The sequence below is a fragment of the Hemitrygon akajei genome, chromosome 3 (assembly GCF_048418815.1).
Source record: "Hemitrygon akajei chromosome 3, sHemAka1.3, whole genome shotgun sequence".
NCBI classification, from domain to species: domain Eukaryota; kingdom Metazoa; phylum Chordata; class Chondrichthyes; order Myliobatiformes; family Dasyatidae; genus Hemitrygon; species Hemitrygon akajei.
Window position 1 is genome coordinate 31,283,296 of NC_133126.1, and position 26,475 is coordinate 31,309,770.

The 26,475-nt window shown below is 42.0% G+C and overlaps 1 protein-coding gene across 6 annotated transcripts in view; it reads left to right on the forward strand.

Moving 5' to 3' along the window:
• ttll5 (tubulin tyrosine ligase-like family, member 5) overlaps positions 1-26,475 on the forward strand; it is a 449,168-nt gene that overhangs the window by 54,853 nt on the left and 367,840 nt on the right. For all 6 annotated transcript variants that reach the window (XM_073039478.1, XM_073039482.1, XM_073039483.1 and 3 more), the window contains 3 exons: positions 902-984; positions 8,559-8,628; positions 16,413-16,497. In XM_073039478.1, the coding sequence (XP_072895579.1) occupies positions 902-984; positions 8,559-8,628; positions 16,413-16,497 (238 nt within the window). The remainder of the gene's footprint in view (positions 1-901; positions 985-8,558; positions 8,629-16,412; positions 16,498-26,475) is intronic.

Here is a 26,475-nt window from a genome sequence, read left to right on the forward strand (position 1 = left end):
TGGAGAAAAAAAGCTGAAGAGTATATTTAAAAGATGGGGGGAGGGGAGGCTGATCTGGGGATTACTTTGAATTACCTTTTGACTGCCTATGCAGACCCCACAGTTGTTGGCAACTGTTGCTGAGGTTACACTGTGGTGGCTCCATGCTCTTGGTCACAGTGGCTAGAATGGCAGTACTGTAGTATGTAACATTATTGGTAACTGATTATTAGTCTGCTTCTTCAAAACATCCTGCTGAGTCCTGATGGAGGGTCTCTGCTCAAAATGTTGACTGCCCGTTCCCCCACCCCCAAAGATACTCCTGACCTGCTGAGTCTCTCCAGCATTTTGTGTGTTGCCCAAGATTTCCAGTATTTGCTGAATCTCATGATGTCCTGTTGTGTTTTTTTAATCTGTTCTCCAGAGAGCCATCTAGTTGTCCTTTGATTCCTTTTAAGCATCTGATGGAATGCAATCTTCATATTCATCATTTTTATTAACCTTGGATTATAAAATTGTCCTGATCCTTTCCTTCCATTTAACTTCCTGATAAAGTGACCTTACAGATTCTGAACAAATAAAATGCCCTCAAATAATGCCCAAAGTGAAGCTAATTCCAGACATTTGGATAGATGGCACTGGTTATGTGGCAGGACTGCGACCCTAATCTCATCCCCTGGGATGGAGTCCTGGAGCTGTTCTAGTTCCTCAGCCATTCTCAATCCCATACATCAGCCAAACCGAATCTTGTCCATCAGGAGACAGAGTGCTGTAGCCATTCTAGTTCCTTGGGATTGGGTGGTCTCTGGGCCTTAGTTCCTTGGTGCACTTCACTCTGGATCCATTGTGATGACTTGACCTCGACCCTGTTCCCAGCCTTTGGGACCAGTTTTTCTCAAAAACCAGTTTTTTTTTCCACAAGATGCACATTCGAAGGATAAAGGACCATGGATTGTCAAGCCCGTGGCATCTTCCAGGGGTCGTGGTGTCTATCTTGTCAGCAGCGTAAGTACTAGGGAAGAGGATGGTTGCCCACTGGAGAAGCGTGAGTGCAATAACGAGTCTCAATGTTCTAATGTCAGTGCAGTGGAGTTGGTGGGTTTCTGTGGTCCAGCTGTGAGCTGCATGTTGTGATTCCTGTCTCCGACCCATGCTGGAAAACCTTCCTGAATGGATACCAAATCAGGTGGGGATTAGCAGCACAATAACACACACTGGGTATTCATAATAGGATAGTTACACGCTTAAGGAAGCACAAAACTGCGATCTTCTGTTCTTATATACAGTTCACTCAGAGTCAAGGATGACTTACTTGTGGTAACTCATGAGAGGGCATTGTCAAAACCACAGACTTTTCCATGGGTATTCAAGAGGTGCCTAATAGGCCAGACAGGTGGCTGTATTTGCTGGGTTTTTGTGTGCTTATGACATATGGATCTGAGTGCTACTCCAAATATGTTGTCTCCATTTTGAGCTACTATAGGCCAGATTTCAAACCATAGAGAAATGTTTAATATTATGAGGGGCAAGGTGGATATTAACAGTCTTTTCCCCAGGGTAAGGGAGTCCAAAACTTGGAGGAATAGACTTAGGGTGAGAGGGAAAACTGAGGGGCAACTATTTCATGCAGAGGGTGGTGAATATATGTTCTGAGTCAGCTAGGGATTTTTGAAGGCCCAGTGTCAGTGTATCCGTGTCCGAATCTGAGTCCACTGGAGATTGGAAGCTAACGAATATGGACTGTCTTCAGGGTTAGAAAATTTATATATGTGCGTGGGTGGGTAGGACTGTTGTTGTTTTGTTGAATTGTGTTCTGTTTTGTTGCATTCAGTGTTTTTCTGCCAAGCATTGCAGGCATGCTATTTTAGAAATTGCAACGACACTTGTAGACAAATCCTTGAGTGTGTTGGTTGCTTACACAAACAATGTACTTTTCTTTATGTTTCGATGAACACATGATAAATACACTTGAATTTTGATTCTTCAGTGAGCTGCCTGAGGAAGTGGCTGAGACAGATACAATAGTAACATTTAAGAAGTACTTGGATAGGTGCCTGGAGGAATATGGGTCGAATGTAGAAAATTGGGACTAACTGGGTGGGTGCCCTGGTCGGCGTGGACTGGTAGGGTTGAGGGGTCTGTATATGTTCTGTATTGCTCTGTTACTTTTTTACTTAAGAAGGAAATTAGGAGGGCAAAATGAGGACATGAAATGGCTTTGGCAAGCAACATTTAGGAAAATCTCAAAACCTTTTATAAATGCATTAGAAGCAAGAGTATAGTAGGGAAAAGAGTAGGTCCCTTCAGGTACCAAAGGGGAAATCTGCATGTGGAGCCAGAGGTAATGATGGGATTCTTAAAAAAAAAATCACCAGGGAGAAGGAGGTGAAGCATGGAAAGATTAGAGGAGAGATGAGCTAATATTGTGGAAATTGTCTGTGACAGGAAGGGGGAAAGTAGAAATATTGGTTCACACAAAGGTGGATAAATCCCCAGGGCTTGATGCAACCAATCCAGAATACTATGGGAAATGAGGGAAGAGATTACTGGGGTGATGGTGATTTCTACAGAACAAGTGAGATATCAGAAGACAGAAGGTTAGCCAATGATATCCTCTTATTCTGAGAAGGCAGTAGAAATAAGCCTAGAAACTTCAGGCCAGCATGCCTTGCATCGCTGCTAGGGAAATTATTACAAAAATTCTAAAGGAAAGGATTTGTGTTCACCTGGAAAGGCATGGACTGATTAGGGGGACTCCAAAAAATCTGCTGGAGGCATTGTGAGGGCCAAGCACTGAAGGCATGCTATTTTTATGTGGAGAGGGAAGAATTGTTAATGCTTTAGGTTGAAGCCCTCCATCAGGCGTGAGAGAGGAGAGTGGAAATATCTGGTATAAAGTTGTGAGAGGGAGATGGGCACAAGTGGGAGACAGATGGACTGAGGAAGGATGATGGGCAGGAGGTGCCAGGAGGGGAAGGAGTGGATGTAGAATAGAGGCAAGTTGGTGATAGGTGAAAGCAAATGTGTGGGGGGTGGGAGGAGGGGGGAAGTAAAAAAAAGTCAGATAGAAGTAGGTGGGGGAAGAGTTCAGTGAAGGTGGAGACAGGGCAGAAGATGAGAGATAGTTTCTCTCTCATCAGGAAGAAGCACCTCAACAGCACAACATGCTCTCAGTAATGGCAGAGCTGGTTTATGTACTGGTGATTTAGGAGTGTGACAGATCACGTGCGCTTTTGCCTCAGACATGAAAGTGCTGGCTACAGAGAAACAGCCACCAGGTGTATCATGAATCTTTGAAACACTCTCACATTAGTTTGGTTCTCAATCCTGTCCTTTCAAAGTAAAATTGCATGATTTCCACACCCCAGACTTTGACACTGGGGATCAAATTTGTACCTTCTCTGTGGGATATTTGCTTCAGTTGACATGAGTGCCTCACAGAAAAGGTTAAAAGTTGCTCTGGGTGTATATAATCTTTATCAAGAATATGTATATCTGTTCTTCTCCAAGAGGTGGGATTAATCAGTAAATATTCACCTTTAATTTCTTGAAGTGCATTAACGTGGTTCTCAACATCTATTTGTTTTATTCACTCAGACTGTTATTTATGTTCACTATACCATGTCAGCATTCAGGGTTCCATAAAACCCTCTGTAGTCACCGGTGTCTGCGCAAAGCTGAGTTCTCTTTGTGGGGTTGGTTCACCACACGTTCTGAATCTCTTGAAACTTGTGCTGGAGGTTGCTGCATACAAGGCGGAAGGCTGCTTTCTTATCAGGACAAGATGGCAGAGCAAGGTGCACCTGGTGGGCGGATCTCTTCTTTGCCAGCAATTCTTGGATCTCCTGGTTGTTTTCATCAAACCAGTTCTTGTTCTTCTTTGTGGAAAACCCTAGGACTTCTTCAGAGGTCTGCAGGTTGGTGGTTTTTAGATGTTCCCAAAGCACTTCTGGAGAGGGGGCTGTGGGGAAACTGGGATCCTCAAGTCTCGACTAAATTCGCCTGGAAGTCAGCTTTCACTTCGGTTGACTGGAGGTTGCCAACCTGAAACTACTTCCTTGGAGCGCCTCCTCTCTTTGGCTTGGGTTTGAAATGGAGACTGAGTTTGCAGCGGACAAGACGATTGTCCGTATGGCACTCTGCGCTGGGCATCACTCGGGTGAGTAAGACGTCCCAAAGGTTCTCTGGCGCAACAAGATGTAGTCTATGAGGTGCCAATGCTTGGACTGAGGATGCATCCAAGTTGTCTTCAGACTGTCTTTCTGCTGGAAAATGGTGTTAGTGATAGTGAGTTGCTGCTCCACGCAAAACTCTAATAGAAGGCTTCCGTTGTCGTTGCAGTTTCCAACACCATGTTTGCCAAGTACTCCTTTCCAGGCTTCTGAATCTTGGCCTACTCTGGCATTGCAGTCGCCAAGGATGATGACCTTGTCGTCTGCACGGGCGTTCCATACGAGGTTGCACAGATCAGTGTAAAACTTGTCCTTTTCTGCAGGATCAGCTTGAAGAGTGTAGCATGCTGCTTGGTTTGAAGTGGGAGGTGCATGGAGATGATGCAGTCGGAGTGACCCATTGGCAATTTTTCAGGTTTGGAGGCAATGGAGTTCCTGAACATAAAGCCAACGCTAGAAAGACGTCTCTCAATCTCTGGCTTGCCTGACCAGTAGAGGGTGTAGCCGGCGTCGTGTTCTTGAAGGCTGCCTTCCTCTGGGAAACGGACTTCACTGAGAGCGGTGATGTTGACATTCAGTCTTGAAAGTTCATGCGCAACTAGATCAGAGCGTCGTTCTGGGCGACGACTGTGTGCTCTATCAAGCATGGTTCTGATGTTCCAGCATGCAAGCTTTAGTCCTTGCACTCTTTGTGAGGCAGGTGTGTAATTTTTCTTTTTTGTTGTTTTTTGACAGCATTTGAGCATGCCTGTTGACCGCTGCTAGCCAACTGGGGGAAATGGAAACGAGCTTTGGTTAGGCCACCTTTTCTAGGCCCCTCTCCATGTGGAGCAAGCAGTGCTGTTCCTAGAGAAGGCTGCTTGGTCGTTCAGGGTGCTACTGAATGATATCGTTGTCTCTGGGGTCAACATCAGACGACCCATATACCTGAACCGCCTGCATGCAGGATCAGAACTGCAGCTTCCAGTGTCATCTTCCACCTGCCGTTTTTGCCCCTTTCCCATTACTGCAGGGCTTGATGAATAAAAGTGGTGTACGGCCCTTTGAACCAGGTCCAGAGTCCCTTGCACAGTGCAGACAGCCAGGCGCTCTTCGCAGACAAAGCGTCTGTCCTGAACCGGTGGTCAGAACATTTCTGGACTCTCTTCAGCGCCAACCGTGTGGTCCAAGACTCAGCAATTCATGACATCCCACACAGCCAGAGTAAACAGAACTGGACAAGATTCCAACCCTAGAAGAGACTGTCAAGGCCATGGAGCAGCTGAAAAGTGGCAAGGCAGCAGGATTTGATGGAATGCCACCAGAGATTTGGAAGCATGGGGGCCAGCGTTACCACACCAAACTCCAGGAGTTCTTTATCTGCTGCTGGGAACAAGGCAAACTACTGCAGGACCTCCGTGATGCAGTCATCATCGCTCTGTATAAGAACAAAGGGAAGAAGTCCGACTGCTCCAACTATCGGGATATAACTGTGCTCTCCATCGCAGGAAAAATCCTCGCAAGAGTACCTCGAACAGATTGGTGCTCTTCATTGCAGAAGAACACCTCCACAGAGCCAGTGTGGCTTCAGAGCCAACGAGAGCACCACCGACATGGTATTTGTTCTCAGGCAGCTTCAAGAGAAATGTAGGGAACAGAACAAGGGACTGTACGTGATGCTTGTCGACCTTACCAAAGCGTTCGACACTGTGAGCAGGGAAGGTCTGTGGCAAATCATGGAATGACTGGGATGCCCCCCCAAAGTTTCTCAGCATGGTCATCCAGCTACATGAAGACCAGCGTGGCCAAGTCAGACACAACAATGACCTCTCAGAGCCCTTCCCAATAGGCAACAGTGTAAAGAGAGGCTGTGTCCTCGCGCCGACTCTCTTCAATATTTTCTTCAGCATGATGCTTGAAAGAGCCACAGAAGACCTTGATGGCGAGGACAGTGTCTACATCCGATATCTCACCGATGGCAGCCTGTTCAATCTGAGTTGACTACAGTCCCACACCAAGACTTTGGAGCAACTCATCCGTGAGCTACTCTTTGCCAACGATGCTGCCCTTGTTGCCCACACAGAGACAGCCCTGCAGTGTATAACATCCTGCTTTGCAGAGGCTGCCGAGCTCTTTGGACTGGAAGTCAGTCTGAAGAAGACAGAAGTTCTCCATCAGCCCACAGCTTAAGAAGATTACCACCCTCCCTGCATCACCATCAGCAAAGTAGAGCTGAAGACAGTCCGCCAGTGGGGTCGATCTTGGCATTTAACGAGATGATGCACCCCTACCTGGGGTGCATCATCTCGTTAAATGCCAAGATCGACAAAGAGATTGACAATAGACTGGCAAAGGCAAACAGCACATTCAGCAGGCTGTACAAAGAGTCTGGAACAACAAGCATCTGAAGAAAGGCACAAAGATCAGTGTGTGCAGAGCCGCTGTACTGACCACCCTCCTGTATGGCTCCGAGTCGTGGGTCACCTACCGTCACCACCTACGACTCCTTGAGCGTTTTCACCAGTGCTGCCTCTGCACCATCCTTAACATCCACTGGAGTGACTTCGTCACCAACATTGAAGTCCTCGAACAGGCAGAGGTCACCAGTATCAAGCCCATGCTGTTGAAGATGCAGCTGTGCTGGGCAGGGCACGTCTCCAGGATGGAGGATCATGGCCTGCCCAAGATAGTGCTGTATGGTGAACTCTCCACTGGCCATCGTGACAGGGGGGCACCGAAGAGGTACAAGGACTCTCTGAAGAAATCCCTTGGTGCCTGTCACATTGACCATCACCAGTAGTTTACTCTAGCCTCCGATTGCGAGGTCTGGCGACACTCCATTCATCAATTTGTCTCCCCCTTTGAGAACTCACACAGGGCTGGCCTTGAAGACAAAAGGAGAAAGAGGAAGAACCGTGACACAGCAGCACTAAACCCAGAACAGATTTTCCCTTGCAGCTGCTGCGGCCGAGTCTGCCTGTCCTGTATTGGCCTCGTCAGCCACCAGCGAGCCTGCAGCAGATGTGGGCAGCCCCCTTCCTAAATCTTTGTTCGCGAAGCCAAGCCGTGACGGATGATGACCATGTCTGTAACATCTCCTTATTTGAAGGGGGATGAGAGGTGACTTGATAGAGATATATAAGATGATAAGAGGCATAGATAGAGTAGACATACAAAAAAGCTGGATGAACTCAGCAGGTCAGGCAGCATCCGTTGCTACATCTGTCCCTACACCTCATCTCTCACCACCATTCAGGGCCCCAAACAGTCCTTCCAGGTGAGGCAACACTTCACTTGTGAGTCTGTTGGGGTAATCTGTTGCATCCGGTGTCCTGGTGTGGCCTCCTGTACATTGGCGAGACCCAACGCAGATTGGAGGACCGCTTCGTTGAGCACCTACTGACCTACTGCCACAACAGACAGGATCTCCTGGTTGCCACTCACTTCAACTCTCCTTCACATTCCCCTTCGGATATGTCCATACATGGCCTCCTCTACTGCCATGATGAGGCCAAACTTCGGTTGGAGGAACAACATCTCATATACCGCCTGGGTAGTCTCCAGCCCCTTGGTATGAATATCGAATTGTCCAACTTCTGGTAATTCCCTCCCTCACCCTTCCCCCATCCCACCTTCACTCTGTCTCCTCTTCTAGCTGCTTATCACCTCTCATGACTCTGCCTTCTTCTACTACCCATAGTGCTTTCCCCTTAGATTCTTTCTTCACCTCTCCTGCCTATCCCCTCCCTGCTTCCCCTCCCCCACCCCTTGATCTTTTTCTCTGATTGGTTTTCCACCCTCTCCCCACCTTCTTTATTGGGCCCCTGCCCCCTCCTTCTTTAGTCCTGACGAAGGGTCTCGACCCGAAATGTTGACTGCTTCTTTCAACGGATGCTGCTCAACCTGCTGAGTTCATCCAGCTTTTTTGTACGTCTTGATTTGACCACAGCATCTGCAGTGTACTTTGTGTTTATAGATAAGGTAGACTGCCAGAGTAGTTTTCCCAATGTGGAAATGACTGATACAAGAGGACAAAATTTTATGTTATTGGAGGAATGTATAGAATGGGATGTCAGAGATACGTCAGGAAGCACTGCCAGGGATAGTGGTAGAGAAGATTACATGTGGGTTTAAGAGACTTTAAGTAAGCATATGGATGAAAGAAAAATGGAGGGCTATGTGGGAGGGAAAGGTTAGATTAATCTCAGCGAAGATTCAAAAGGTTGGCACAACATTATGAGCTGAAGGGCCTGTACTGTGCTATACTGTTCTAATGTTCTATTCTGCTATCTATTATTTTTCCTTTTGTACTACCTCGATCCAGTGATGTGATGAAATTATCCGTATGGGTAGAATGCAAAACAAAGTTTTTTGCTGTACATTTGTCCATGTGACAATAATAATGTTTTACTTCTTGCAATGTTTCAGCCCAGTCAAATTACAACAGATGAGAATATCCTAGTTTCACGTTACATCCGCTCCCCACTGCTGATAGATGGTAAGTTTTTCTTTCTGTGCAATATACCCATTTCTTTTCCTGGAATTTATTTAACCATTTAAATTGCAAGTGTGAAAACAAGTACATATCTTTGCCTCTGTAACTGCTCAGGGCATTCAACTTGAATGGTCTATCATGGGAACAGAAGTCAAGCAATATAGTAATAGTTATATGGAGTGGAAACAGGCCATTGGGCTCAACTCATCATACTGACCAAGTTGCCTACCTGTGAACTAGTCCCATTTGCCTGTGTTTGGTCTATATCCCTCTGAACCTTTCCTGTCCATGTATCTGTGCAAATACCCTTAAATGTTGTAATTGTACTCACATATACGGCTTTGTCTGGCGTCTTGTCTCATAGTCCCACCAAAACAACTCTCAAAAAGCTATCCAGGGCATTAGCATTCATAAGACCAAAAAGGCTTAGGAGCAGAATTGGGCCATTCAGCCCATCAAGTCTGCTTTGCCATTCCATCATGATTAATTTATTAATCCTCTCAACCCCATTTTCCTAGCCTCTCGTAACCTTTGATGCCCTTACTAATCAAGAACCTATCTACCTCAGCTTTAAATATACTCAATGATTTGGCCTCCACAACTGTCTGTAGCAATAAATTCCACAGATTCACCAACCTCTGGCTGAAGAAAGTCTTCCTCATCTCTATTCTGAGACGTCCTATTCTGAGGCTGTGCCTCTGGTCCTAGACTTCCTCCTTATAGGAAACGCCCTCTGCTCACCCACCCTTGTGGCCTTTCAATATCTGATAGGTTTCAAAGAGATCCCCCTCAGTTTTCTAAACTCCAGCAAGTACAATCTCAAGCCATCAAACCCTCTTTATATCATTCTCAGGATCATTATCGTGAATCTCTTCTGAACCCTCTCCAATGCCAGCACATCCTTTCTTAGATAAAGGACCCAAAACTGTTCATAATACTCTAACTGCAGTCTGACTATTGCCTTATAAATCCTCAGCATTGCGTCCTGGCATTTATATTCTAGTCCACTAGAAATCAATCCTAACACTGCATTTGTCTTCTTTATCACTGACTCAACCTGCAAGTTAACCTTTAGGGAATCCTGCATCAAGACTCTTAAGTCCCTTTGCAGCATCTAAATTTTCTCCCTTTATTTGAAAATAATCTGTTCCTTTATTTCTTCTACCAAAGTGCATGACCATACACTTCCCTTCACCATCTGTCTCAGAGTATAAGGAAGAGTTTGTGTTGGTATGTACCCACCTTTCCACCATGTTAAACAAGATTGAGGATCAACTTTATTCACCATATACCATGTATTAAGAATTTGCTTTTGTGTATTGGTAAGAGCGCAATATGTAACAATAAGCAACATTCAACACTTACAAAGAATTATATAAAAGGAAAGTTGGAGGTTAAAGGATGGATATGGAATGAAATGTGCATAAATACATAAATACCTGCATGGACTTGCAATGTAAGCAGCATTGTAAAAAGTGGTTTAAAGTGTCTACAGTGCAGTGACAGACTAGCAAGAATAATTGATCAGATTAACTGCCTGGGGGAACAAATTTTTTAAAATAGCATGAAGTTTCTGTTTTAATAACACTATAGAGCTTTCCAGAAGGGAGCTTTTGGAAAAGGACTTTTGTAGGTTGAGTAGTGTCTGCAGTGATTTTTCTTGCTTGCTTCTTTGTCCTGGACACGTACTAGTCCTGCAGTGATTGTATCAGTAAGTTCTGAGGAAGCTGGAATTTTACCATCTGCTGCAAGTAGTATATTCTCAGCAAAGCCTTTTGTTAATGAAGGGGATATGGTTCTCCCACATGAGGTCTTGCAAAGTAATGATGCCCAAGAACCCAAATGCTGAAACGGTACTGACTATGGAGTCGTTGATGATGAGTGGATGGAAAAGTGACACAATTCTCCTGACGTCGATATTCATCTCCATGTTTTTGAGGGCATTCAGCTCAATTTGTTGTAATTGCACCAGGACACTAACTTGTTTACTTCCTAGTGGAACTTTAATTCGCCACCTCTGGTGATTAGTCCAATGACAGTGGTGTCAACTGCAAACTTTATCAGTTTAATTGATGGATCACTGGAGATCCAGTCATTGATGTAGAGAGAGAGGAGAGAACACACCCCTGTGGCACATCAGTGCTGAGTGAGTAGGATGTGGAGACGAGCTTATATAAGATCATGTAAGGAATTAATTTAACTGCTTGTGACTTATTTTCCAATTCTTTACTGCTGAGGAGTATTTGCAAGGGGATGTGAAATATACTGTTTAATAATGTCACAAATAGTTTTATGATGCTGATTGATATTTATGCACCAGAAAATTCTTAACTCACAGGCCTCCAAGATAGGGAATTACATTGGAAGTGTATTGACAATGTCAGCAGCTCAGTAATGTCATTAAATATTTCAGGTGATGTTGGCTTGTTGCTGAACATTGGAAAAAATACCTTGATGGAGAACTCCCCTTGTTCTCCTCCAAATGGTGGTAACCTACCTTAATGCCTATCATCCAATGGCACTTACATCCGCTATGATGTACTGCTTTGTGAGGTTGCTGATGAAACATATCAACTGAAAAGAGACTGGGATCCACTCCATTTTGCCTAACATCAAAACAGGTCAGCAGCAGATGTCATTTCATTGGCTCTTCACTAAATCCTAGAACATCTGGATAGCAAAGATCGATTGTACTTCATTGACTGCAGCTCGGCATTCAGTACTATCATTCTCTCAAAACCAATCAATGAGACTGAAACATCAACTGTACTTTTTCCTACAGGTTCTGCCTGGCCATGCTGAGTTCTTCCAGCATTTTGTGTGTGTTGCTAGAATGAGCTTCAAGACCTTGACCTCAATACCTCTTTGTGCAATTGAATGCTCGATTTCCTCACTTGCAGATTCCAGTCAGTTCAGATTGGCAACAACATCTCCTTCACAGTCTCCATTGGCATAGGTACATTTCAAGGCTGTGTGCATAGATCCCTGATCTATTCGCTTTATACTTCTGACTGTGTGGCTAAACACAGCTCCAATACCATATTTAAATTTGCTGACAATACCACAGTTGTTGGCTGAATCAAAGGTGGTGACAAATCAGCATATAAGAGGGAGATTGAAACTCCGGCTGAGGATGCCACAACAACTCCTCACTCAATGTCAGCAAGACCAAGGAGCTGGTTATTGACTTTGGGAGGAGGAAACTAGAGGCCCATGAGCCAGTTTTCATCAGGGTATCAGAGGTGGAGAGGGTCAGCAACTTTAAGTTCCTTAGTGTTATCATTTTGGAGGATCTGTACTGGGTCCAGCACGTAGGTGCCATTATGAAGAAAGCACAGCAGCATCTTTGCTTAGAATTTTGCAAAGATTGGGGATGACATCTAAAACTCTGACAGACTTCTATGGAGGTGTGGTACAGAGTATATTGACTAGTGCATCACAGCCTTGTATGGAAACACCAATGCCCTTGAATGGAAAATCTTACAAAAAAAAAGTGGATACAGCCCAGTTCATCATAGGTAAAGCCTTCACCACCATTGAACACTTCTACACGAAGTGCAACATCCATCATCAAAGGACCCCCACCATCTAAGCCATGCCCTCTTCTCGCTGATGCCATCAGAAAGTCGCTACAGGAGCCTCAGGATCCACACTTGCAGGTTCTGGAACAGTTATTACCCCTCAATCATCAGCCTCTTGAACCAGAGGAGACAGCTTCACGCCTCATTATTGAACAGTTCCCACATCTATGAACTCACTTTCAAGGACTCTACATTTCATGTTCATGATATTTATTGTTTATTTTTAATTTCTGCTCAGGAATTTCCTCATTTTCTTAAGCTAGACAAATAGGTAAATTCCAGTTCGAGCATGGTTGTAGTTTGAAGGTGGTTTTATTATTCACCAATGTGTTACAGTACACAAGGAGCCAAGTAAAAAGACAGTACTTCTCGGCATTTTCATGAAAGATAGATTCAAACACACTGATCAAAACTCCCTTGACTTCCAACAAAGTGCTTCTAAATGATAGCGCCTAAATGAAATGTGCAAGCAATATGAAATGGCTGACCTGACAACAAAAGCTAATTGCTTAACAATGTGATAATAAGTAATCAACAACAGCTATGAACTTGCAAGTAAGCAGTGAGATCTAGTAATTAGAAATAAAATAACAAATTACATCATGAGGTACATAACACTCCCTGCCTGGTATCTGTAAAAGATGCCACCAACTGAACTCATGGCTTTCACAGAAAAAAACATTAAACATATTAGAGTCAATGCTCCTGATCAATTGCGCAGTCAAATATTAAAGAGTAACAAGACCATCAACTGGATTCGAAATACAGGAGTAAGATTTTGTCCTTCAAGAGGGATCACTACCCAAACTTCGATATAAGCCAATTAAGTCATATCAGATATACAACAGAGAATGCAAAACAAATCTGTACAAACTTAAAATCTTGCTTCGGTTTTTACAGATTTGTAACCAGCGTTCACGTTTCAATCATTTTCTGAGTTCTATTTTTCCAGTTATTCTGTTCGTTTTTTTTGCTAAAGGCATCATGTTGTAGACTGCAGATAATGATGGTGTTGCTTGACCTAAGATATCCTGGGAACAGGGTCTGTTGCACATATGCCATCCCTTGCAGTTGCTCTTTCTTGCAAATGATTTAGTCATATGCATGAGTCTTGCTGTAGCATGTGACGGCAATTGCCAACTTGAGAACTTCTCAAAGCATTTGGGGTCCAACCAGTTGCTGGAGATGTTAGTTGCTTGGCATATGACCTGTGGACAGATCTCAGCATCAGGTTCTGGGTCAATCAGATCAAATTGTAGAATAGTGTCTTGGCTGATCTGAACAAGTATGCTGGTCTTGTTAACCATAAGCCGTGAGCTAGATCGCTGACTGATATGGTCTTGTGGCATGGTCAGTAGGCTTGAATTTCCACCGCTCTGGATTAGTTGATTTCCTTGAGCGCTGCTCTATGTCATTAGTGTACACATAGAAGTGCCTGGATTCATTTTGGATATTCCCAAGGACTACCTTGGAATCAGAGTAGAATGTCATGGCATTAAGTTTGTCATCGATTTCATCAGTAATCACATCTGCCACTTCTACCACTTGGACTGCAGCACAGAGTTGTAGTCATGGGACAGTAATTTCAGGACATTTCTTGAGTGAAGGAAAGTGGCTGCTTGCTTGCTTGCTCACGGTTGTTTGGGAGGCGTTGTTGGGGCTACGAAAGGGTAACAAACATAACTTACTTTTCCCCACAGATCTTAATACAGGATAAGGTGGCAACTAGAGAAGAAGGGGATTCAACTCCCTCTCTGCCATGCTGTAAGGAGGTACTTGTGTTGTTCTTCACAGACCAGCGACGTGTTTGTCACTATCGCATTCAGAGCACTGGATGAAAGCATTAGTTCCTCAATTGGTGGTTGGTTAAAAAACAGCAGTGGAAATGTATGGAGTGCTCTTTAAGGAAGGCCCTTCACTCTGCTAGATGTTTCTCCCTGAAGCCTGTACACTTCCGGAGAGGGTGTGATTTCTGATACAAACAGCACTATTTGTTAGGATCTTCTGACATTTTAGACTCATTCTTTTGGACAGTGTTGTCCACCTCAGTTTTGTGCACCATGACAGAGCCTCTAACAGGGTTCTCAGACTTAAGTGCTGCTGAGCTAGAGGTGGTCAGGATAAATCTGGGTCATTCCTCATTTTGGTTTCATGCTGGATGAAATTAGAAAAGAAGGGTGGGAAGCTGATCCCATTTTCCAATTTGTATCTAGTTCCCTGTAACATCCATTTCTCCTGTAGACTAAAGGGGAGTTTCTCCAAAATAGGACTAATTCCTCATGCAGCGTTGAGGTAAGACAAGCCAGGTAAGTAGCCTTCGGCTTCGGTTGCCTCTAACTCCGGAAAGCAGGTCACCTAGCTCTCGCAGATGTTGGGACTCTTTGCAAGAAACCTTAGGGAAGGGCTCAAGTCTGTTGAAGAGAGCAGTCTCCATTGCCTCTGTGGATCTGTAGAATTCTTCCTTTCTTTGTCAGACTAAACTGAGGGCAGTATTGGGGTTGTTTGAAGTGAACTGACCTTAATCTTCTTGCAAGCTCAACAGACTCCAGTCTAAGCCACTTCACCAGTAGGTCGAGGTCTTCACTAGGCTTGAGGTTGAAGTCTTCAGTGGCATTGGAGAACGTGAACTTCCAAACCCACTAATATTCTGGCTTATCATCAAATTTTGCGGGTCCAGCTGTCAGCAGGTCATAACGGGCTAGGAATCTTGCAAGATCTGACGTATTGTGATTAGGCTGGGGTTCATTAGGGCTGTTGTGTATTTTACCAGAAGGATGAGCAGCATCTTCACCTTTGTATTGCTATGGTATGTAGGAGCCTTGGAGTTTACTACTAACATGGCTGCATGTCTCCTTCATATCTATGGGCGAGTGAGTAGCCAGTCAATGGATGTTATGAGATATCTGCCTGTTCAGTGTAAGTAAGAGCATGTGAGGAAGTCAGTCTCTGTTCTGTCCTGTTTGGGTAATAGGTGTCGAGTTGTGGGGTGCTATCCTGAGGATGAGGAGCCTCCCCTACCCCTTGCAGTCTTTATTTGCTGGTCTAAATCTTCAGTGTCTGCTGGTGGGTGGTTATTAGCATAAGCAGACTGGTCTTAAATACTTTGTAGTCCTCTTGGCTGAATGGCATGGTGAGTTTGATCTAGTATCATCATAGTCTTGGAGCAGGCAGCTGACAATCTCAAGAACTTTGGCCTTGACTAAAGTTGCCTCTGCCTCTTTTTCATGTTGCAGTGCCTCTAATGTGGCTTCCATGCGGGTTTCTCTACTTTTAATTCAGCCTGTCTCACTTTAACAACAATTTCTATTTATGCAATGATGCCCTGTCTAGCACTGCTCAAGCCCTTGCATGGGTTTCCAGCACCGCCATGCTGGCTGCTGATCTGCTAGACTGTCTCGATAATCTAGATGAACATAGCAAACACATTGACCTAGTTTCAAATCTTCTGTTCTCCATTGGTGACATTTTAACTTAATGTAATGCGGGAGCTTGCAGAATCAATATCTTATATGTAATCGCCATTGGGAGTATCCTTTTACTCGGCTCCTGTAACATGTTGGTGAATAATAAAATCACCTTCAAACTACAGCTGTGCTGGGACTGGAGTTTAACTATCTGTATAGCTTAAGAAAATGGGGAAACTCTTGAGCGAAGGCAGAAGGCAGACACTCTCAACTGTGATTCCATTTCCCAGTTTTCTTAAGCTGGACAGATAGGTAAACACCAGTCCAAGCGTAGTTGTAATCAGCTTTACTACTCACCCACACGTTGAAGTACGAATGGAGCCAAGTAAAAAGACAGTACTTCTTGACATTCTCATGAAAGGTAGATTCAAATTCTGATCAAACCTCCCTCGACTTCCAACAAAGTGCTTCTAACTGATGGTGACTAACTGAAATGTACAAACACTATAAAATGGCCAACCTGATGACGAAAGCTAATTGCTTAGTAACATGATAATAAGTAGTCAACACTTGTTTTGATGTGCATTTGACAAGTAAAGCTAATCTTTAAAAATTTAATCTCATCTAAGTACAGCCTCGAAACTCACAGTGCACTGGAGCTACAGCCAAGGCTCCTCATGTGTTTGTATCTTCTAATGCTGAGGCTGAACCAAATTGCTATTTCATGCATTCAGATGTTCAGTTCCATATCTAATCACTGTGTGTTCATTTGTGGAGCTAATTATTTCCTACTTACCGACAGACTTCAAGTTTGATGTGCGGTTATATGTTCTGGTAACCTCCTTCGACCCTCTGGTGGTGTATCTCTACGAAGAAGGACTGACAAGGTAGGGATAATTTATTTTATGTAAGGGCCATGCAGTTAGTGCATGTTTATGCAGCATTTCAACCCAGTCATTTTCTGACGATAAAAGCAAAATAGTGTTAAAAGGTGACAGTCCAACTGGTATAGTTGTGCTGCGTGGGAGAGTGCCATTTGAAAGGAGGATGGAGGGGCAGAGACATGTAAGGGAGGATTCAGGTGGTGAGGGGGTTTCTGAACACTGTCTTCAGTGGTGGTGGGGTTGTTGGAGGCAGCTGAGATGTACAGAGGGATCTTGGGGTCTAAGCTCAGAGCTTCCTGAAAGTGGCTGCAAAAATCATTAGGCTGATAAAGAAGGCATATGGCATGCTTGCTGTTATTAGTCAAGGCATTGAGTTCAAGAGTCAGGAAGTTATAAAGCTCTGATTGTGCCACATCTGGAGCATTGCATTCAAATTTAGTCTTCCCATTACAGGAAGGATGTGCAGGCTTCGGAGAGGCTGCATAAGAAGTTACCACGATGCTATTTGAATTAGAAGAGAGTTAGATAAACTTAGGTTGTTTTCTCAGGGATGGTAGAGACTGAGGGAAAACTTGATAGAGCTAAATAAAATTATGAGATTCAGAGATAGACAGCTGGTATCTTTTTCCAGGGTGGAAATATCTAATAGGAGAAGGTATGCATTTGAGGTGAGGGGGTACATTCAAAGGAGATGTGTGGGATTTTTTTTACTCAATGTACTTGGTGTTTCCTGATCGGGATGGTAGTAGATAGAGACATTCAAGAGGCTCTTAAAGATCTTAAAGATTAGCTTTTTTGTCATATGTACATTGAAACATACAGTGAAACGTATCATTTGTGTCAACACTGCAAGGATGTGCTGGGGCAGTCCATAACTGTCGCCACATTTCTAACGCCAGCATTGCGGATATCGTAATGCTTTACAGAACTAGTGATCAGATTTCAATTCCAACCACTGACTGTAAAGAAATTTGCTCATTCTGTCCATAACCACTTGGATATCTTCTGGGTGTTTTGGCTTCCTCTTACATTCCAAAGATACACCGTTTAGGGTTTGTGAGTTGTGGGCTTGCTACGTTGGCACCAGAAGCATGGCAACACTTGTGGGCTGCCTGCAGTACAATCCTTGCTGATTTGATTTAACGCAAACCACATATTTCACTGTTTTGATGTGCATGTGACAAAGCTAATTTGTATCTTTAATCTTTAATCTTTACTGGACTATAGGCTGTGTACACTAGCACTGTGTCCATCAATATTTGCTTCCACCAAGAAGTGGCTCTGGATGTGTGGGAACTGGTCCATGGTTTCCAGGACCTTGAATGAACCTTTATTGACTGAGTGCAATGTGATACAACTAGGGGTAGACTGGCAAGGAATCTTGGTCTTGTGGAGCTTTAGTGTAAGGTTCATTCTCTGATGTGTTTCGGTGAACAAGTCAGTAATGCCTTGGAGCTTGGCTTCCGAGTGCAGTGTGGTACACTTTAGTGAATGTGTCGGCGATGCCATGGAGCTTGGTCTCCACACAAATGTGGAGTGCACGCAAACACAGGCATTGATTACACCTTGTCACTCAGCAACTGAGGTTGGAGTGGCCTTAGTTCAGAGGTGTTTGAAATAGTATTCATTTTTCACAGATTTCGTTAGTACCACTACCCTCTGCTGACATCCCCAGCATCAAGGCTGTTGTTACATACGTACAGTCAACCACGTTAGACAGGCTGTATTCTTTGCCCAACACCAGAGAGCTCCACTTTATGGACTCTGTTCACACTTATTGCTGCCTCAGTAAATCAGTCAGTACAAAGACCTCACCCACCCCAGACATTGGGCAGAAAATACAAAAGCCTGAAAGTATGTACCACCAGGCTCAAGGACAGCTTTTACCCTGCCATTATAAGACAATTAAATAATTTTCTTGTACAATAAGACCACACGACAATAAAACATAGGAGCAGAATTAGGCCACTTGGCCCATCAAAACTGCTCTGCCATACCATCATGGCTGAATTGTTATCCCTCTCAAACCCATACTCTTTTCTCTCCATAGTCTTTGATGCCCTGACTAATCTGGAACTTATCTGTGGTAATGAATTCCATAGATTTGCTATCCTCTGGCTAAAGAAGCTCCTTCTCATCTCTGTTCTAAATGGACATTCCTCTATTTTGAGGCTGTGTCTTCTGGTCCTTGACCCCCCCCACCCCCCCCCCTCACCCAGCATACTTTAGGAAACCTCTTTCTCCACATCCACTCTATCTAGGCCTTTAAATATTTAAAAAAACAAAAAACACAAAATGCTAGCAAAACTCAGCAGGCCAGACAGCATCTATGGGAGGAGGTAGTGACAACGTTTCGGGCCGAAACTCGCATCTCAGATTCACTCGTGTTGCCTTTAAATATTTGATAGGTTTCAATGAGATCCCCCCTCATTCTTCTTAACTCCCCCAAGTACAGGCCCAGAGCCATCAAACGCTCCTCATATGTTAATCCTTTAATTACTGGAACCATTCTTGTGATTCTCCTCTGGACCCTCTCCAACGCCAACACATCTTTTCTTAGATAAGGGGCCCAAAACTACTTACAATACTGTGGTCTGATCAATATAATGCCTTATAAAGCATCAGCATTATATTCTTGCTTTGAAAGTCCAATCCTCTCAAAATGAATGCCAAAATGTCTTCCTTGCCACTGGCTCAACCTGCAAGTTAACTTTTAGTGAATCCTGCACAAAGACTCCCAAGTCCCTTTGCATCTCTGATATCTCCCTGTTTAGAAAATAGTCTTTGGGTTTATTCCTTCTACCAAGGTATATGACCATACATTTCCCTACACTATATTCCTTTCTTTTTCAATCTTTTTATTAATATTAACATGATAAGATTAATACATAGTTATTGGGATCACAAAATTACAAAATTAAAATGAACATAAAAGGATACACAAGCAATAAGTACAATATAGTTAAGTCTTCCCAAATCATGAATGATACAACTATCATATAAATGAAACAACAGAAAAAAAACTAGGTATATCATGTTGAGAAAAAAAAAGAGAAAAAGAGAAAAAAAATTATTGCCCTAAGAAAAACTAATCTAACAAACTAACCACTAACTAATAAAGAGAAAAAAAGGAAAAAAGGGAAGGAAAAAAAGGGCTGTTTATAGTATCTATAAAAAGACAAAGAATCATCAGTGTCCCCAACTCCGATCCTCTCAATATACATATAATCAAAACCAGAAAAACAAATAGGATTGGAACAGGGTCGAATTACATCATGTGAAAATATTGAATAAAGTCTTTTCAAATTTAATAGAAGGGTCATATATGACACTTCTAATTTTTTCCAAATTTAGACATAACATAGTTTGAGAAAACCAATGAAATATGGTAGGGGGATTAATTTCTTTCCAATTCAACAAAATAGATCTTCTAGCCATTAATGTAAGGAATGCAATCATCCGACAAGCAGAAGAAGATAAATGAATTGACTCTATCATTGGTAAACCAAAGATTACAGTAATAGGATGAGGTTGTAAATCAATGTTCAATACCGTGGAAATAATATCGAAAATGTCTTTCCAATATTTTTTCAAAAGCGGACATGACCAAAACACATGAGTTGAAGAAGCTATCTCAGAATGACATCTGTCACATATAGGATTTATATGGGAATAAAAATGAGCCAATTTATCCTTGGACATATGAGCCCTGTGCACTACTTTAAACTGTATCAATGAATGTTTAGCACATATAGAGGATAAATTAACTAATTGAAGAATTTTATCCCAATTCTCAATAGGGATAGTAAGGTTAAGTTCTCTTTCGTTTTTAAATCATTTTTAATCTTATAAAAGGCCTTTGAATGTATTTTCATAATTATATTGTAAACATGTGATATTACACCTTTCTGAAAAGGATTTAGTTCTAACAATTTCTCCAAAATACCCGAAGAAACAAGATTTGGAAAGGTAGGAAGTACAGTGTTTAAAAAATTCCTAATCTGTAAATATCTAAAAAAATGAAATCTAGGCAAATTATATTTATTAGATAATTGTTCAAAAGACATAAAGCAATTATCCAAAAATAAATCAGAAAATCATAGCATACCTTTAGTCTTCCAAGCTGAATAAGCTTGATCCATAATAGAGGGATGAAAAAAGAAATTGGATACAATAGGAATTGCTAAAACAAACTGATTCAACCCAAAAAATTTCCGAAATTGAAACCATATACGTAAAGTGTACTTAACTATCAGATTGTCAATTCGTTTATGCAATTTAGACAGAGCAAAGGGAAGAGAAGTCCCTAAAATAGAACCCAAAGAAAATCCTTGTACAGATTTACCCAATGAGTGCTAGGAGATAAATCCAAATCCCTTAACCAACAATTCAAATATTGAATATTAATTGCCCAATAATAAAATCTAAAATTAGGCAATGCCAATCCACCTTCCTCCTTTGACTTCTGTAAATATCTTTTACCCAATCTAGGATTTTTATTCTGCCATATATATGAGGAAATTTTTGAATCAACATTGTCAAAAAAGGATTTTGGAATAAAAATTGGTACTGCTTGAAATATAAATAAGAACTTGGGTAAAATAATCATCTTAATAGCATTAATCTGACCTATCAGAGATAAAGACAATGGTGACCATTTAGTAAACAAACATTTAATCTGATCAATTAAGGGTAAAAAATTAACCTTGAATTACTCCTTATGATTTTTTGTAATTTTAATCCCTAAGTATATAAAAAAGTCATTAACTAATTTAAAAGTAAATTTCCATAAATTGGAACTTGTCTATTTAAGGCGAACAATTCACTCTTATAAAGATTCAATTTATACCCAGAAAAGTTACTAAACTGAGCCAATAATGATATAACTGCAGGAATGAATTTCTCAGGATCAGAAATGTATAACAACAAATTATCTGCGTATAATGATAACTTATGTATATCTATCCCTCGAGTAATGCTGAAAATGTTAGGTGATTCTCTAATAGCAATTGCCAACGGTTCCAGAGCAATATCAAATAATAATGGACTAAGAGGACAGCCTTGCCTGGTACCCCGAAATAAACGAAAAAAAGGGAGATCTTTGATTATTAGTAAAAAACCGAGGCTACTGGAGTATGATATATCAATTTAATCCAGGATATAAATGTCGGACTAAAATTAAACTTCTCAAGCACAGTAAATAAATATGGCCATTCAACTCTATCAAATGCTTTCTCCGCATCTAATGAAATGACACATTCTGAGGTGCTACGTAAAGGAGTATAAACAATATTCAATAATCTCCTAATATTGAAAAAAGAATAACAATTTTTAATAGAACCAGTTTGATCCTCCGAGATAATTTGAGGTAATACCTTCTCCAGCCTGGTCGTCAGTAACTTGGAAAAGATCTTGGAATCTACATTCAATAGAGATATTGGTCTATAGGATGCACAGTCAGTAGGGTCTTTATCTTTTTTCAATATTAAAGAAATGGAAGCTGTATAAAAAGATGTGGTAGTTTACCTAGTCTAATTGCTTCTTCAAAAACCCTGCATAACCAAGGAGAAAGAGTAGAGGAAAAAAACTTTAAAAATTCCACTGTATACCCATCTGGACCTGGTGCTTTCCCGGAATTCATAGAGGAAATAACACCTTTAATTTCTGCATCCGTAATAGGAGTTTCTAATATTAAAAGTTCTTCAGATGATTATTTTGGAAAATTCAATTTCCCTAAAAAATCAGGCATGGTATTATGATCATGAGGAAATTCAGAATGATACAGGGAGGTATAAAAATCTTGAAAAGATTTATTTATCTCATCATGATTAACTGTCAGTTCACCATTCTGTTGGCGAATCTTAATAATTTGATGTTTAACCGAAACATTCTTCAATTGGTTAGCTAACAGTTTACCCGATTTATCACTATGTATATAAAAATCACTTCTGGTTTTCATTAATTGATTTTCAATCGAAGATGTAAGTAATAAACTGTGTTCCATTTGAAGCTCAATCCTTTGTTTGTAAAGCTCCTTACTAGGAGCAATCGAATATTTCTTGTCAATTTCTTTAATCTTATCAACCAATAAAAGAGTTTTCTTCTTAATACGTTTTCTCAAACCAACAGAATAGGAGATAATCTGTCCACGTATATATGCTTTAAAAGTGTCCCAAAGTGTTCCGCAGGAGATTTCATCCGTGGAATTAGTTGAAAAGAAGAAATCAATCTGTTCCTTTATAAATTTAATGAAATCCGGGTCTTGTAGTAAGGTAGAATCAAATCGCCATTGCTTAGTACTAGGAGCTGTGTCCATTAATTTAATAGAAAGTTTCATTGGAGCATGATCAGAGATGGCTATAACATCATAATTACAACCAATTACAGATGGAATAAAACGAGAGTCAATGAAAAAGTAGTCAATTCTCGAGTAAGAATGATAGACATGTGAGAAAAATGAAAACTCTTTGTCCTTAGGATGTAGAAATCTCCAAATATCGAAAATTCCAGTATCAGTCAAAAAAGAATTGATATAAGTGGCTGACTTATTTGGTAAAGTCTGAATGGATATAGATCTATTCAGCAAAGGATTTAAACAACAATTGAAGTCACCACCCATTATTAACATATATTCATTTAGATTAGGTAGAGAAGTAAATAAAGACTTAAAGAAATCAGGATAATCCACATTTGGATAATCCCTACACTATATTCCATCTGCCACTTCTTTGCCCATTCTCCCAGTCTACATCCTTCCTCAACACTACTAGCTGCTCCACGAATCCTTGTATTGTCTGTAAATCTGTCCACAAAGCCATCAATTCCGTCATCCAAATCACTGACGTGTAGCATGAAAAGAAGTGGTCCCAACACCAGCCCCAGTGGAACACTGGTACTCATCGGCAGCCAACCAGAAAAGGCCCACTTTACTCACACTTTTTGCCTCCTGCCACTTAGCTAATCTTCTATCCATGTTAGTATTTTTCCTGTAATACCATGGACTTGTTGATTGGAGTATCGCGCAGACTCAACAGGAACGTTCCTGTGCAGTATGTTACGTATTCAGGCAACAATAAATATATATGAGTTAGGCAAGGGTTTTTATAACAAATAACACGTTTATTAAACACTGAAAACAAACCCCCCAAAAGTAAACAAACATTAGCTTAACCGGAATTCAGCTGCTGTGCGGCAGATTCACAATAGCGTTGCAATTCAAACAGTTCTTAAAGCGGTATTGGAAAAAAAACAGTTCTTTAAAGCAGTATGCCAAAAGTTCAAAAGCTCACAGTCCATTTAAAAGGAGAGACTTTTTAAAAGCGATTTAAATTCTCTTCCACGTCGTTGTCCTTCGATTCCCCGGCGTCGAACTTTCCCACGAAGAATTTTATGGAATATAACGGCTTAAAGGCACTGACCTTCCTTCCACACTATTCTCAATCTCCCGTTATCCCAGCGGAGATTAACACGAGAACAGTCAACGAAGTCCTTCCGAATGAGGATCAAATAAGGTCGAACTTTCCACCGTCGAAAATCGATTGTCCTCGATCTTTATCTTCCAAATTCTTATCTTCACTCTCCACCAGCAAAGAAACCGCTGGCAATGACCTTTTAAACTTTAGGCATTATATAAAACTTCATTTTTCAACTAAACTGCGTCATCACATTAAATCACGCAGTGACATGAAGTCAGCTTGGCAAATCTAGCCACGAACTGCCCCACCTGACAGGGTGGGTCTTCCTTTTATACCCTGTAAAAAAAAACCTGTCACATGACCTCTACTGGCGGGAAAATGACATCACTCCACCATCACAAGACCATTACCTCAAGTCCAGTATAACTTCAACCCCAGTCACGTGACAAGGGTACGTAACAAGTACAACAGAGCTTGAAAAAGCGGCAAGTTTTTCAATGGGAGTCATTGATTGGAGTACTGCACAGGCGCAACAGGAGCATTCCCATGCAGGTCCAATAAAGATTTTGATGGAAAAACCAGTCTCTATAAAAGAGAGCTACCACCTAGCAGAGCGGTCATCGTGGGAGCAGTTGTTGTCAAAGTAGTCTGAGGCAGAGTAGGAAGGCTTTGGCTCAAACAGGGCTTCGATGAGTCTAGATAACAGGCAGAGTATAGCTAAGTTTATTCCTTATTTCTTATTTAAATCTTGAGAGGATAGGGATTATGTCTACCGAGCCAGTGTTGTGGGTGTCAGATGTGGGATTTCCAGGAGACTCACTGCTTTCCCGATGGCCTCATCTGCGCCAGATGCATCAAGATGCAGCTCCTTAGAGACTGTGTTAGGGAATTGGAGTTGCAGCTCGATGGCCTTTGGCTTGTTAGGGAAAGTAAAGCAGTTGACAGACAGGAACTACAGGGAAGTGGTCACCCCAAGGCCACAGGAGACAGATAAGTACAGTCAGCCCTCCTTATCCACGAGGGATTGGTTCCTGGACTCTTCGCGGATGCCAAAAAATGCGGATGCTCAAGTCCCTTATTTAACCTGTGTCAGTGCGGTTGTCTTTAGGACCCAGTGGAGCTCTGAACCCACAATGTTTCTGTTCACAAAAATAATCACAATCACGATTGAAAATGGAGTGGAAATAATAAAGCAATTGGAAAGAGATGAAAGCCATTGGTCACTGGAAAAGCGTTAGGCTACAGTCGGTCAGCGATCGGAACAATTTTAAAGAATAAAGTGAGAAAGGCCCTGCCCCGATGAAAGCTACAATTATTGCTAAGCAACACAGTGGTTTGATTATTGAAATACATATGTTTCTTAAATGTTTTATATGCATAGAAAGGTAAAATATATACTATATACTAAGACAAACGTTTGACTAACTAACGCTAAATAATACCGGATGTACCTGTTCCAACTTACTTAGTAAGAGAATTTTGGGTTTTTTCCGATCCCGATCCATGATAACCTACGCACATCCTCCCGTATACTTTAAATCATCTCTAGATTACTTATAATGCCTAATACAATGTAAATAGTTGTTATACTGCATTGTTTAGGGAATAATGACAAGAAAAAAAAGTCTATACATGCTCGAACAACAAGTGCTGGAAGAGCACTTCCGGGTTTTCTCGAGTCGCAGTTGGTTGAATTCGCGCATGCAGAACTCGCGGATAAGGAGGGCCGACTGTAGGTGACTGTCAGGATAGGGAAAGGGGAACATCAGATAGAGGAGTGCATCCCTGTGGCTGTCTCCTCAACAATAAGTACTCCATTTTGAGCACTGTTGAGGAGGGGAGGGGAACCTACCTGTGGGAGGGAACAGCGGCTGTGCCTCTGGCATTGAGTCTGGCCCTGTGGCTCAGAAGGGTAGGGAATTGAAAAGGATGGCACCTGTTATAGGGGACTCTATAGTTGGGGGACAGATAGACAATTCTGTGAATGCAAAAAGGAAACACAGGTGGTAATTTGCATCCCAGGTGCCAAGGTCTGATATGTTTCTGGACGCATCCACAATGTCCTGAAAAGGGAGGGTGAGCTGCCAGAAGTCGTGATACATATTGGTACCAACGACATAAGAAGAAAAAGGGAGGAGGTCCTGAAAAAATATAGGGAGTTAAAAAGGAAACTGAGAGGCAGGACCTCAAGGGTAGTAATCACAGGCTCGCTGCCTGTGCCACACGACAGTGAGGATAGGAATAGAATGGGATAAACGTGTGGTTGAAGAATTGGAGCAGGGGGCATGGATTCAGATTCCGGGATCATTGGGACCTCATCTGGGGCAGGTGGGATCTGTACAAAAGGGATGGGTTGCACTTGAATTCGAGGGTCCAATATTCTTGCAGATAGGTTTACTGGAGCTGTTGGGAGTGGTTTAAATTGATATGGTAGGAGGGTGGGAACGAAGATGATAGAGCTGAGGATGAACCAGCAGGTTTACAAGTAGATGATGGGTGTAACATGAATGTAAGGAAGGACAAGCCAATGATTGGATACAAATGCAGACAGAGCAAAGAGTTAAAT